Source organism: Centruroides sculpturatus, unplaced genomic scaffold (assembly GCF_000671375.1).
Source record: "Centruroides sculpturatus isolate CEXI.00-Female unplaced genomic scaffold, Cexi_2.0 scaffold306, whole genome shotgun sequence".
NCBI classification, from domain to species: domain Eukaryota; kingdom Metazoa; phylum Arthropoda; class Arachnida; order Scorpiones; family Buthidae; genus Centruroides; species Centruroides sculpturatus.
In genome coordinates this window covers 484537-499224 of record NW_019384504.1, presented here as the reverse complement: position 1 = coordinate 499224, position 14688 = coordinate 484537, and the positions used below count along the sequence as shown (strand labels likewise).

General features: G+C 28.2%; 1 protein-coding gene and 1 long non-coding RNA gene across 8 annotated transcripts in view; one reads left to right on the top strand and one right to left on the bottom strand.

Moving 5' to 3' along the window:
- The window catches only part of LOC111622165 (NAD kinase-like), a 69059-nt gene that overhangs the window by 27610 nt on the left and 26761 nt on the right, over nucleotides 1-14688 (top strand). Inside the window, exon 1 of one of the 7 annotated variants that reach the window (XM_023364505.1) lies at nucleotides 2928-3203. The exons of 1 other annotated variant lie outside the window; for it this stretch is intronic. In XM_023364505.1, the coding sequence (XP_023220273.1) occupies nucleotides 3121-3203 (83 nt within the window). In that variant the 5' untranslated portion in view covers nucleotides 2928-3120. Of the gene's footprint in view, nucleotides 1-2927; nucleotides 3204-3294; nucleotides 3345-3887; nucleotides 4165-7990; nucleotides 8114-12805; nucleotides 13464-14493; nucleotides 14583-14688 lie in introns of those variants that run through there. 5 more of the 7 variants (XM_023364512.1, XM_023364504.1, XM_023364511.1 and 2 more) reach the window with 5 other exon arrangements.
- Nucleotides 8728-14546, bottom strand: LOC111622171. Its single transcript, XR_002756212.1, has 3 exons — nucleotides 14526-14546; nucleotides 14387-14437; nucleotides 8728-8994 (listed from the first exon to the last, which is right to left on the bottom strand). It is a non-coding gene; the product is annotated as an uncharacterized LOC111622171 (long non-coding RNA).

Sequence of the window (14688 nt, the reverse complement as noted above, 5' to 3'; positions counted from 1 at the left end):
TAACACTGATTGATTTTCTGTACAAGAAAATCCAGCAATGAGTTGCCTAACTTTCCCAGAAAACAATTTTAAAATTGTGGTTGCGCCATCTGTTATGGTATTTTATTAAAACTAATTTTTATATTTTTAATTATTATAAAATGACAAAAAGCTTTAATTTTGTGAGTAAATTCATGACAAATTGTAAATGCTAATAACAAGTAAAATCTTTATTAAGGCCGACCCCATTTGAGAAATGACACGTGACCCCCTGTACAGTACCTCTCCACTCTTTCGATCTTTAACCACTAAAATTTAATATTATCAATTTCCCTAATACACAAACCTCTTGCAAAATTTCAGAAAATTGCAACAAATGACAGGAAGTGAGTGAACAAAACCATGCTCCCCCACACCTACACACAAACACGGAAAAAAACCCCGAATTGTTTTCTATTTTTCGATGTTTGAAGGTCTTCTGAGTACAAAAGTTGTAAAAATCTTGGAGGTTATGTTTTGATCGATTGCCGTACTTTTCCTGTTTTATATAACAGCCGGGAAAGTAAAATTGTATGTTCCATTTTTTACTTTCCCGACTATTATATAAAACAGAGGAAAAGTATGCAATTGATTAGTTTAGTAAATATCCATACTAACAAGTAAGTTGCGATGCTTTTAAAAAAAAAAATCCAGCGGCGAGTTGCTTAACATTCCAGTCAACGTTTGGTGGCGCCATCTGTTATCATATTTTATTTTAAAAACTTTTTATATTTTTAATTACAGCTATCCCTTGATAGTCCGACGTTTTGTAATCCGACATGCTCAGTAGTCCGACTCACCTCCCGTCAAGGTACCCGTCCCCGTTACTTGTCTGCTTGCACAGAAGCATGTCGCGACATGAATCTCCCCACCCAATTTTTACACGATGACACACATTTCGTGTTTTCTGTGAGCAGTTCTGTTCGAACAGTTGGAGTAGGGAATATTGTAGGCTACTGCTAGCAAAACAATGTCAAATATGTAATCACTTGGTAATCCGGACACTTTTGGTAATCCGACACCCCTTTGGTCCTATACCTGTCGGATTATCAAGGCTGTATTATAAAATGGCAATAAGCTTAATTTTGAAAGGCGAGATAGATTTTATAAAAAATTCTAAGTGCTAATAACAAGTAAAACCATCATTAAGTCCGACCCTACTGGAGATACACACGACCCCATTTAAATTCCCATTCCTCGACATTTAATCTAAAATTTAGTAGCAATAATCCTTCTAATAAACAAACCTCCCTGTATAATTTCAGAAATTTTTGACAAAAAGCACAGGAGTTATTCAGCCTGAAAGAGNTTTTCATTTTTTTTTTTTTTTTTTTTTTTTCATTTTTCGACATTTTGAGGTTCACCTGAGTCCAAAAATGTAAAAATATGGGGGAACATTTTTGACCGATTGCCATATTTTCCCTCGATTACAGGCTATATAACAGCCGGGAAAGTAATAGGGAACATTTATTTAATATTGCTTTTATTACTACTAAAAAAATAATTTTTGGATAATCTATTGTTTTTTATTGTTAAAATCTATAAAAAGTTCAGATTTAGTATTCTTTCTAATTATATCGAAATAAAATGCGTATCAGTGAACAAAAAACATCGATCAAATCGTGCAATACTTTCGAGTATCAGATTAATATACTATACAGATTTGAAATTCAAAAATCTGTCAGAATTCGATAAATAACTAAGTAAATTCAAAAAAGAACATTAAATATAATTTGGTCTTTATTCTAAATTTGTCTTTTTTCTTTAAAGAAAGAATAGAACACATACTAAATAAATTTGAAAATGTATTAATACTGATTTTTTTGTATTTATATATGTGTTTACTAATGAAAGTCGACATTTAGTCTCATTCAAGCATTCAACTTTCATTAGTAATGAAACTCCATCTTTCTCTTGTTCGCAAACTCTAATTTTTACTACAGGTTTGAATTATTTTCCAAATAAAGAACGTAACTTTATGTCGGGAAGTACTTAAAACTCAATAACAACGAAATACTACCCCTTAAAAATAAACCATAAAAATAACTCTCAAGCAAAAAATTTCCCATAACACTAACTTTTTGTCGCATTATCAATGAAAGACGCAATGACCTGTCGAGCGCAACAACCCTTTAAAGAAATTTCACTTGTGCAATTACACCGATTAACAATCCGTATAATATTCTACGTAAAAAAAACAAGCCTAATCTCTGATATACAGAAGAAATTAAAATTGTCAAAAGTCCTTTGTTTGCAAAACGGCAATTTTTATTCCCATGATAGTTTCGCATCCTTTATTTTCTCTAAATATCCAATGCGTAAAAGTTAACAATGACCTAAATAATGCGAGGTCATGACCTTGTCCTCTTCTTTCATTCAGTCTCGATCAAGAGAAGAGGTGAGTCGTGAAAGTTTTCCGTGTGAAAAAGTCATTCCACTAAAGATTGTATCGTTCATATAAAAAACTTGATTTTACCTTAGATTTTTCTTTTCTGAATTTATGCTCCAACAGATTTTGGTTTGACGAATTAATCTGCAATGGGGCCCCATCTTAAAAAAAACAAAAACAAAAAAAAAATTCGTCGGAACTGTGCCACAGTATGACGTTTATAGTAATGACGTAACAAAACTACCTTAAGGGTAATGGACTAGAGATGGAAATCGAGATTCTGCTCAAATAATTAAAAAACTAAAATGTCTGACCCGATTTTGGTCATAAATCATAAAACACCCTACAGTTACTTTCTAAGAGGGGGTGGAAAACTTGAAAAAAGTAATGTCACCTTGAAAAAAGTGTCATTTGAGACAAGACTTCGATCATTATCTATAAATTCCTAGTTAAAAAGCGTGTGTGGCTCAAAATCTCGGTTATATACGAGTATAAACAAGAATAGAAACCCCGTCAAAGAATTTCCACCAATGATTATCGAAAACCTCCAAAGGGTCGTCCCGCCCCGTCATGTGTCCTATATATTGCAAGGTGCGCAACATCAGATCAATAAAGTATACAAAAGTAAGCGAGTGTAACCCAATTCTACGACTGTGTGACCTATATGTCCCAAGTGTCTACTTTCTCTTCGGTGCGTCACAAGTTACGTAGCTATGCCTTCAGCTTCACATCCCGAATCTTCGCCATCCGCCATGTTATTACAAGCTTTAGCTGAAATGGCCCTCAATGGTTTCTGGTAAGTAAAACGCCATCTAACGGGCTTTGTGATGTCATCGCTCCTTTTCAATTGGTTGCAATCGCGTTTGCTATAGCGTCATGGGTGTCAGTTATAGTGTTTATCTTCAACTCCATCTTAATATTGCCATTTAAAGTGCTGGTAAGTTTGTAAACAAATTTTTGCTGTATTTTTAAACGAAAACGAAACGGAAAAATTTTCTAGGAGTTAATATAAACGGTTTAGAACCTCACCATAGAATCGAATGTTTTTACGGTTTATCAAACTGCTAGGAATTCATTAAAAAAAATTATATTTTTTTGTTACTTCATAACTTGTGTCGACATTCAAACTAATTACCCGCTGTCGAATGTCACAATTACAGAGAGTGACGTAATTGTTTGTATCATCTATGTGAAATAATGTTTTACCGCTTTTTTAACATCAAACTAGGTGACACTGTTATAAAATTGCATAAAAATTCATAATTTTGGATATTATTTTTATAATAAGCGCTGAAAAAGCTACATCAATGTTTTCAGCTACGAAGTTTCGCAAAGTTTTAAGGGAAAAAAATGCTAAAAATTCGAGTTTCCTTCGACTTTTTATAGTTTCCTAGTTGCTTAAAAAACCGCAGTTTTTTTCTGTTAAAGAAACGTAACTTTTCCACCCCGAGTAATTAGCAAGATAAAAATGACAATTTTGATATGTTTAAAGCCTTTAACATCAGATAAAATCGTGTTCACAGTAGCAACCAGTTGAACACGTGACTGTAACCTCATCGAATCGATGTACCACTCATATTCAACCAATCAACATTAAGTTAATATGACGTCAAAGTCTTACCTATTGCACGTACTATTGGAAGAATGTAACAACAATCATCTTAAAGGACCATGTGTACAGAACGTAGTGCCTGTTGGAGGTATCAAAGCATACTCGGGATAAAATGTTATTCAGTCCAGCAAGAAAATGAAATCGAGTAAGTACCCAAATCTCCATATGTTTACCGAATTGGGTGTGGTGCTTTAACAATCATTAACGCACGATAAGGTGGGGCACTAAGTAGACAAAATATTGATGTTGCACCCATAAGGTTATTAACCTCTTCGAGATATGATGAATTCCCACAGAACAGGACTGTATTGCAGTGAAGATATGTATGTAGTTACTTTGTAAACATGACTATACTTTAAAGTTATGGAAAAATTGTTTTTTTTAGCCTCATTTACGAATGAGTCATTAGTCGATTGTTGCTTGGATGCACTTGACAGGTGATCGATACTTATGAGAGACAGAGAGAGAATTTTAACGAAAGATATCTTAACGATGGACGAAGTAGACGCATTTTTCTCCCCCCTTCCAAAGAATGTTGTCCTCAACTGGTTATATAACGTATAATAATAGATCTAGCTGGAGGGGCTTGAAATTAGTGTGTTAGCTTGTGCTTTACTAGCTTTAGTTACTTTAGAAATAACTGAAACCTGTCATGCAACATTAAACAATAAGCTGCGAGCGCCCATGTTTTAATAACATTATGAAAACCTTCGAATATACTCGTAATTAAAAAATGAATCTCATCTAACCAACCAATGTACGGTTTTCTATCAAGTGGTTGCGCTTAATTTTCGGTTTAATGAAGAATAAATTTTCAAAAATAGCATGACACATTGTCACAATATATTTTTGTCAACAATGTTTTGAAATAAAACGAGAACGCAAGCAATTTTTTCAGCTACAAATAAAATTATAAGTTATTATGCAAGGATCAATTAGTAATTTTCTTATGTTTATATACATCTAAACTACTGAATAATATGTAAAAATCTCTATAACCTTCATCTTTTAATTAATATTTATAGCATTGCTAAATACAGCGTTTACGCAACGCATGTTCAATCATTAACCTTTGATAGGTATAAATAAATTAAATTCCAAGATAATAATGATATCAGTATTCAGAGCTCATAATTAATATAGAAAATAGTTAGAAATTGAACTTTAACAAACATTAGTTGCTCATGAATGACATAGTTCGAAGCCTACAATGAATAGGACAATTGTGAGCCTCATAGATTTACCGGTCACAGAGTTTACGATTGGTAAACTCATTACTAGTTCAATGTAGTTCACTTTTTTCATAGTTTATTATAAATGGGAAAAGCAATATATATATTAAAAAAAAAAACTAAAACTAACATTCTAATAATTGGCAACAATTCAAAATCATGAAGGAAATTCGCCATTTTGTCCAAGGTCAAACTTTTATAATTTGACTTTCCTACAAATATTTTATGCAATTGAATATTCCAAAACTAGTTTTGTGATAGTACACTTTTATAATTATCTTTTTTTTTTCCCTTCCACTGTATTGTAGAAAACCTGAGGCAGAGTTTTTGAAAGAGAAATTGAAGTGTTATTACCTTAAATTGAAATTCAGTTCTCTATTCAACGAATATTTCAGAAAGCATTAGAAATTATAATTCAATTTTAAATTAAAAACATATTAAGTGATATTATTTTAGAAATATCTTAAATAATATAGAATCTGTCATCTTATACACGTTGTTTACTGGGCTTCTTAAACATTAACATTAAGAAGGATACCCATAATTAGCAAGTAAAACTATTTTATGATGATATAGATGATTTCATCGATATATTTCCTCTTCCGTTTTCAGTTATTTCTCAATTATAATGATTAAAAATAGTATTATTTTCTATTCTTTTAATTAAAAATTCTATTAAATAACGCGAATCCCCAAATAAACTTCCAGCTTCTAATTAGAAATATATACGCCAATATAAATTAATAAAACGGAATAAATCTAATTAATTTTAAAGTAATCAATACCATTCATTAGCTTAAATAACTCGCAAATTCGTGCCTAATCAGCATTAAAGAATCAGTTTTCCATAATAATGTTTAAAACATTAAAAAGGTTACGTAAATAAATTAATGAAACAGAAACAGTTATCGTAATTATTATTTAAAATTTCATTCACAAGATTTTAAATTAATCAAAAAATTTTAAATTCTATTTATTTATAATAATTTAAGTTATAAAAGAATTATTTTAAATTTTATTAACATCTCCCCATAAATAGTATAGAAGTGAACGAAGCAGCATGCACTAAATCGTATACACGTGTTAGTTATGGCAAACGATTTCGAAACTAAATTTACAGCGACCTCATTTTTGACAAGAAAAATTAAGAACATATATTTTAACATCTATAAGCGCTTATTTATGTATTTAAAAACTTTATTTTACAACTAACGAGGTTAATTTCTAACCAATTTCATTTATTTCAGAAATCTGTTTTCCTTCTCACAGGATTATTATTTTTTTCTTAACTGTTCTGTTTAAAAGTAATATCAACAATTTTTAAATTAATTTTCATAGAAATTATTCCGTTTACCGGATTTTTTTTCCTTATTTATTTAATCTTGATTACAGCTGTTTTAAGCACAGCTGTAACAGAATAAATCCGAAATTTATTACATTACGCGTGTATTTCGCGATTTTTCTACTAAAAAAAATAATAATATTTGTAATAATTTACTATTCAATAATACATTTTATAAGTTAAGAGAGTCAGTTTATTTCCAAAAACGTGTACAAAACTATTATTATACGTTTCGAACTCGTTTATCGTCGAGAAATAAGAAAAATTCGTTTATTATTTGAATTACATTACATAGAATTTCATATTTAATGTAAATTATGCTTGAAATTTAGATAATTTTGTACTTTTTGGAAGGGAAATGTGTATAAATCTCATGTAGTTTTAAACTATTTCACGTTTTCAAGTTTAAGTTCGTGAACTTAACTTCAATTATCATGATTTCCAGATAATGTAATGAAAATTGATTGAATGATTTCTATTATTAATACAGTAAAACCTGTCTAAAACATAATCTGAATAAAACGAAACATGTGGAAAAAATTTTCGGTATCGTGAGATTCTGTCTTATACGAGTTTTTCTGTACAAAACAGCTAATAAATAGCAATTTTACACAGAAAAACCTGTGCAAGACGAAATCTCACGGTATCCGAAAACAGTAATATAAATTCCTGTTTACTTTTTAAAACATTGTTTTCCTTCCTCTTAGGATGTGATCAGAGTAAACAGAAAATATTGCAGCTATAACAGAAATAATACGTTTTTCTTTCCTATTTATTGAAAAATAAATAAAAATAAATATGAATTTTTTCTACAATTTTCAGAAGCATTTAATGACGACATTTGATGATTTTGAAGGTCAAAAATTTTTATTTATTTTTCCTAGTAAAACTGAAAGTAAAGGGGATTGTCCTCATTAAATCGGTGTCAAGTTGTTATTTTTTTTCTAATTTTGTTTATATGAATATATTAGTAGAGAAAAATTCACTTCGTGAGGACAAAACATCCATTTTACGAATCGTGACCTTGCCTTTAGTAATGTAATTTAATGTACAGTACTCGAGAACTTAAGATTTATATACTGTATCTCACTTGATCATTATCATTATCATTGCCCTTATGCGAAATGGTAAGGAACGTGTCCTATATACCCTGAACTTAGATACTTAAAATTTAAGTATTTCCCATCTAAATCTGCGCTATTCTCTATAATTTTGAAAATAACAAAAAATGCGTATTTTCTGTTACAAAAATACACGTATGTGGAGAAAAAAAAACTATTTTAAAAAGATATTTTTGACTTTGATACAAGCGTGTGTTTCGTTTTATTTTTAAATTATGCTAATATATTCTCATATGAGATAGTTTCTAAGAAAAGGGAAATTGTTTTTGATCACGTGATAACGAGTCAAACCAAATCGTTACTGTTTCCTGCATTCACAATGAGATTTAAGGCTGAAAAGAAACGTACGACGTGAAGAATCTTCACAGATTTTTTTAAAAATCAAGTATATTTTTAATGGTAAAGGTTAGATTTATTTTTAATATACATTTTTAGCATTTTTCCTGTACGTTTTTCCTTATATAAAATTAATTTTGTTTTTTTTTTTAATTTTTAAGCATTAATCGGTTTATTTTTAAAATAAAATTTTAATTATATTTATATACTGGCTAAAGTAATAAAATGTATTATTATATACAATACAGATTAAAATTAATTACGTAAAAAAATTGTTCGTGAATTTATTTTCATTTTATATCGCTAGATGGTGCTGTTGTATTAAAATTTTTTTTGACAAATTAATAAGGTTATAATGGTATTTTTATTGTAATTTCATAAATTTATGTACATAATTGCATTTGCAAATTTTCATTCCGTTCGTTATCAATTTTTTATGATTTTTTTTATGAAATATTAACCATAATTTTATCATTCTAGTATTTTTATTTATTTAAATTATAGTATATAGTATTAAATTAATGTATACCCACTAATATTATTAAATTATACAGTATAAATTAGTATTAATTAGTAAATAAAATATAGTATTAAATTAGTGTATACCCACTAATTTAGTCTACAAAGTTATAGATTATTATACAATTGTACATATTATGAATACATGTTTTTGCAATTATAAACACTATAGAAGATTTCTTTACGTGCGTTTTTTCATTAAGAACAATTTTAATAACAAAAATTTAGAATTATTTAACTTAAAACATTATTAAAATGAAAAGAATGAGATTTCCCGTCTAATGAGTAATCTTGGATTTGCTTATAAGGAAAGAGGTACAGTATTATGACGTTATCCTGATTTTCCCCATGTAGATTATACACATTCATGTTTTTTGATGTATTCATATACAAGATCCATTCATTCGTTTCAAGGATACTTCATTCTGAAAATTGAAAAGTCACATTGAATAAAGGAAGAAATATATTTGTTACGTATGATTTAATGCGCGTAATAAATTATTAGTAATTATTTTAATATCACAAAATATGGCAGCTAAATGTTTCATCTAAAAGTTGTCAATAAAAGTTTTTTTTTATTTATAAATTAATGATACTCATCTGTATACATATTCCTACTATAGACAATGATCAGTTTGCTATCGATATTGCTAAATTCACTAATGCAGATTGCTAAATTCACATTCAGGAATAGAAAACAGGTTATTTGTAAGTTCTCATTTACTTCATATATAGGATTAAGATAACAGCTTATCCATGTGGCCGAAAAGATAGATCTATATTCAGGAGTTATATTCAGCAAGAGATTTATATTTAGGATGAACTGGTCGGAATGGACTATATACAGTATAAGCCTATATATATATATATATATATATAGGCTTATACTGTATATAGTCCATTCCGTAACATTTATTACATTGTGATTAGAAACATGAATAGACCCATTCTTCAGTTTAATATATCATTTTCGTAGATTAATATATGCCATGAAACAAGTTCGTAAACATGGAATTTTGGGAGTTTAATCTCTCTCATTTGGCAATTCAAACAGAAAAATGTTACTATATTAATAAACCAGTGCATTGTATATAACTGATGTTTAACTGGAGTCGTTTAGTTTGGGCAAAAAATGCAATTGCCCTAGTTCCCACCAATCTTCTATACACTCATTACTATAATAAGAATATCGAAATTTAAATTTTGGCCATATCTAAACCTTAGATTGTCAGTGTGGCGCATACGCAGGGTGCACTGACGCAATGCAGAACTTATCTGGCATGAGGTCGCGTTAAAAAACAAATGAGGAACCCGCAGATTCTCCCAAAAATTCTTTGAATAAAAATGCTCGAAGTCAACACTGTACGTAGGGGCCCCCTAATTCAATTTTCCTGAGCCTTCATAAAGCTAGTTATAGCTTTATGGGGCCCAGCGTTAGCGCGAATGCATTCAGTTTTTAAGTCTACTATATTGTGTTACTCTACCTATATTGTAAAAACTAATAAACTATGGTTTGAAAAATAACGCGTTTCTTAAAATTCAACCCATTTAAAAATCTTTTGCACAGGATGCAATGGAAATATTCACTTTCACCGTGAGCAAGACCATATTAAAGTGTGTTGTAAAAAGTTTACACATGATAGCTTAAAAGCTCGGTATTAAATAATATTATTGTTTATTAATATTTTAATTAACATTGAAAATATTAATACCGTGAATTGACAAGATTTCATTATTTACAAAGTCTGAATTATCAACAGATAAGTGAAGATTACTAATTATGTAAACACAATAAGTCACGCTGTGTTTCATGAGTTATAACCTTTACAGTAAAGGCATGATTGCGCTGAGAGCCAATATTTAATTATAAAAAATGAAACTTTAAGCTTTTACGTTTCATATCTAACTACCAAAGAAAAATAACCCTTGCCACAGATTCTGTGAAATATATAATGAAAATTTACATATATATTAATGATAAATTATATAAATAATGACCTGTATAAAGACCTCTTTATGAAAATAACTACATCAAATGAATACAATTACCAGTTATTCTTATTTAATGATGATTTACTACATTTTAATTTAACATACTACAGACTATAAAAAATCTTGCAAATAATTTTATATGTATTTTCTTTATTAAGTATCAAGAATTTGCTTATAATATCAAAAATGCAAACTTAAATACAAATATTTATAAATACAAAATATTATTTTTATCAAAAACTTACTTGTTAGATGTATTATTGATAAGTGGAATGCAGCATCAAATTTATTATTTCATGTAAAAATTTAAATGATTTCTTTCAAAAAGAACAAATATCAAATTAAATTTTGATTATTATATACCAAAATTTGTAGTTTAAAATGTAAGTATTATAATTCATTTTATTCACATCGAAGGCTATTGATTTCAAATTTATATAGATAACACACAGATTATATTTCTTTATTTCGTTTTCAATGATTTATTTAATTAATATAAATATTTCATATAATTCATATTAAAAATATTTTAGCTTTTTCAAAGTAAAATCTTTTTAGAACCCATTAAATTAAATTAAAGTAAGTAAATCTAATTCTGTTTTTTACAAATTTTATCATCTTCACTCTTTAAATTTATATTTGTGGATTTTATGATAAATAGCAATAAAGAAATTTATAAAAAAAATTAATATTACGACAATATTTTATTAGCTTGAGACTAATAGCATTTTGTTTATTGTTTTAAATTTGTTATGAATTAATTTGACATTTAATTTGTTTTGCATTGCTTAAGAAAATTAACAGTTGCGGCAATTTAACTTAATTTCCTTAAATTATACAACTTATTTTTTCCACTAACGAGAATAAACTTTATGCATGATGTTTGTATTAGAAGATCTATTATTTTTTTAAAAGTCTCACTACAAATTAGTGACAGCTCTTAATTCTTATTAAGTATTTTATAATGTTATAAATTATGAAATAAAGTAAAAGTAATAAAATGATTTTGCTTCTAAAATATTTATATTTTAATGTAATTTTAATTTACTCGCTAGATTTCTTGTAAGTCTCTCTAATATGGGCATATGTGCATCTATCCTTCCTTCAATCCATTCCATATAGAAAAAATTCATTTCATTGTATTCAAAATTCCATTCAAAGTCTAGTTTCATTACAATATTCATTCTATCAATAGCTTTATTGGCAATTTCAAGACGACGAATGCTGTTTAATTGCTGATTTCCGATCTTTGAGAGATGCAAAACATTTTTGGAACATGCATAGACTAGTAAATATGATTTTATAGAACTGAGTACACAAAAGGAATTTTTTAAAATAGAATATAAACTCTGAAAAGTGGGATTCAATAGGTAGGCCTAATTATTAATAAATATAAATACTTCATGCTAATTTTAATGATCTTATTATGTAGACCAACTTATGGATCACAAAATCTTGCATTAGAAATGAGATATACCGGAAATGAATGCGTGACAAGAGGAGACAGTTCATAGAACGAAAATGTGTCAAACGAATTTTTAAAAGAGAATGATTAAATGTTTGAGCCCAAGTTTCCCAAATTTCAGGTCGGTTCAAACGTATAAATAAAATAAGAACTTTGTTAGAAATATATGAGATCAATCTCATTTTCTGTTTAATGATAGGTTTATGTAAACTAGGTTTTTGTGCTAATTCCAAATATGTAAATTTAGTACGACTCCTTCCATCATACTCAAAAACTTATAGACCCACATTCAATCATGTCTAATTAACTGTCATTCATTTACTTGAGAAAACAGTTCTCTCTCCTCTTGTATAACGGATTTTTCTTTGAGTCGTTTTTAATTTTTATATCAGCACATCTTTATCTATCGGTTTATATAAAAACTTATCAGTTAAACAGTTATCAGGATTACAGTTTATATTAAAGTATATACAAAAAATAAATTATGTTTTCTGAGATGTTACAATGAATATTTGTATCTAGAATTGATTTAATAATAATAATAAATTTGAAGTCATGATTGTAATAATATAGGTCTACTGTATATTTTCAATTTTATCATTATTAATTGATTCTAAAACGTTCTAAAGTAAAACAAATTAATTATTCCCTCACCTTAAGTGATTTTTAATATATAAAATCATAACTAAAAACATGAAATGGCATCGGTTCTTATCATTATAATTTATTATAAAAAAATAAACTCGATAATCCGTAACAAAAGAAGCAATTATTATTACAGTAATTAATTCTCTTAAGTGAACTTCGATTCGTTATAGAAACAGTTAAAGGAAACGTTCACGTGCATACATTAAAATAATCAAATATTCTTATCTAGAAAAGGTTCAGTTAAAGTTTCAAATATCTTCGTTCACATTTATCATTCACGTGTAAACATCCCTAAAGTGGCCCGCGAGTCACGTGCTCTAGTGAGATAATCAGTCACTCCTGGAGCTTCCCTGGAAGTGTTCTAATATCCTCTATTCTTTCATACCCAAATTATTAATTCGACTAATTCTTAAATGGTTATAAGAAAATTACTTTAAAATACTTTGTTTAAATTTCATATTTTACATTATGAAATTTTGCTATAGAATTCCGTTCTAAGAATTTTTTTACTGTTCCTAATTTCCCTATTGGATTTTCCTGTTAGATAGCAGAAACTGTCCACGCCGTGACGTCACTGATATGCTAAGTTTGAATGTTCTGAATTACCCAGTGTTCATTCGTAGTATTGGTAGATATGAATTGTTATTAGATTCAGTCCTGGGTGATTTTTGCTTATATCATGGACGGTCAAGATCTGCCTGATATCTTGGAAACATTATTATTTACAGATGAAATAGAAGAAACTGAATTGAAATCAATGTCACTTATCAATCGCAGAAAACTCCTAAGGTTAGTGTCCATTCAGTTGAAGAATATTTTAACAGTTTCAAACGTGTTTAGTGAAATTTGGACCACGCTGCTAGTCTCAGGATGTCGGAAGTTTTAGATAGATTATTTTAGGATTTTAATAATTTCGTGCTATTTTTTAAGATTAAAATTAGTAGTACTCACGAACACTTCTATAAATTGTTTTAAGGAAAATTTTGCATTTAAAAAAATTAAATTTCTTTTTATTTTTATGTTTATATTACATAGTCAGTTTACCTGTTTTATATAACAGACTATATTTAATTTTAAGGTCATGTTTTAAAGAGGCGTAACTTGTTAATTTTTAACTTGTTTTCGATTCAGAATTTTTTAGATAAAATTTTCCTGTATGTTGTAATACTTTCTCCCTTTTTTAATTCTTTTTTTTTCAATGCATCTCAACTTATCATTCGAAAAAGTATTACGTACGAAATGTATCATCATTAAAAGATCAATTTATATTGTGTAAAACCTATTCCTGTGTAGAAAAACGATCGTTCGATAATTTTAATGATATGTTATGTAGAATTTTTCATTAATTTATATCCTTCTTCAGTTACTACCTTCGCCCTTATCATATTTTCATTTTATTATAGCAGAATGTTTGCGTTAATAATTAAAAGATACAACGCAGATAAGATGCATTCTAAATTATCATTTAAATAAGTTCTTGGATACAATAATCATTAGTGAATAGGATAAAAATCTGATATTGTAGCAAACTCGCGCCTAAAAATAGCTTATTTTTGATAGTATAAATGAAATAAATTTTGCAACTAGGCCTACTTAAAAACGAAATTGTTAACAGCAGTTAAAAATAAAAAAATAAATGCAATTAAAAAAGACTTTTAACGTTGTTATTTATATTGTGGAAAAAACATTAATTACGATAATAAACAACTTACTGTTACTTGTTTTACCTCCTTTGGGTTCTGCTTGAGAGTTGTTGACATCATCTGGCGAAAATAATTAATAATTATTAGCATAATTACACGAATTAAAATCATTTGAAATGTTTAAACACTTCGCAATCGTTTTTATTACCATTTAAAATATTACTTTCCATCAATTCTCTTGTCACTTTAAGTTACTTTCCAAATGGTAAGTATCACTTTAGCTAATTAATCTGTTGATATACCTAATTATAATTTTGATTTTATACAACTAACAGAAAAATATTTATTATTTAGTTCGAACAAACATGTCT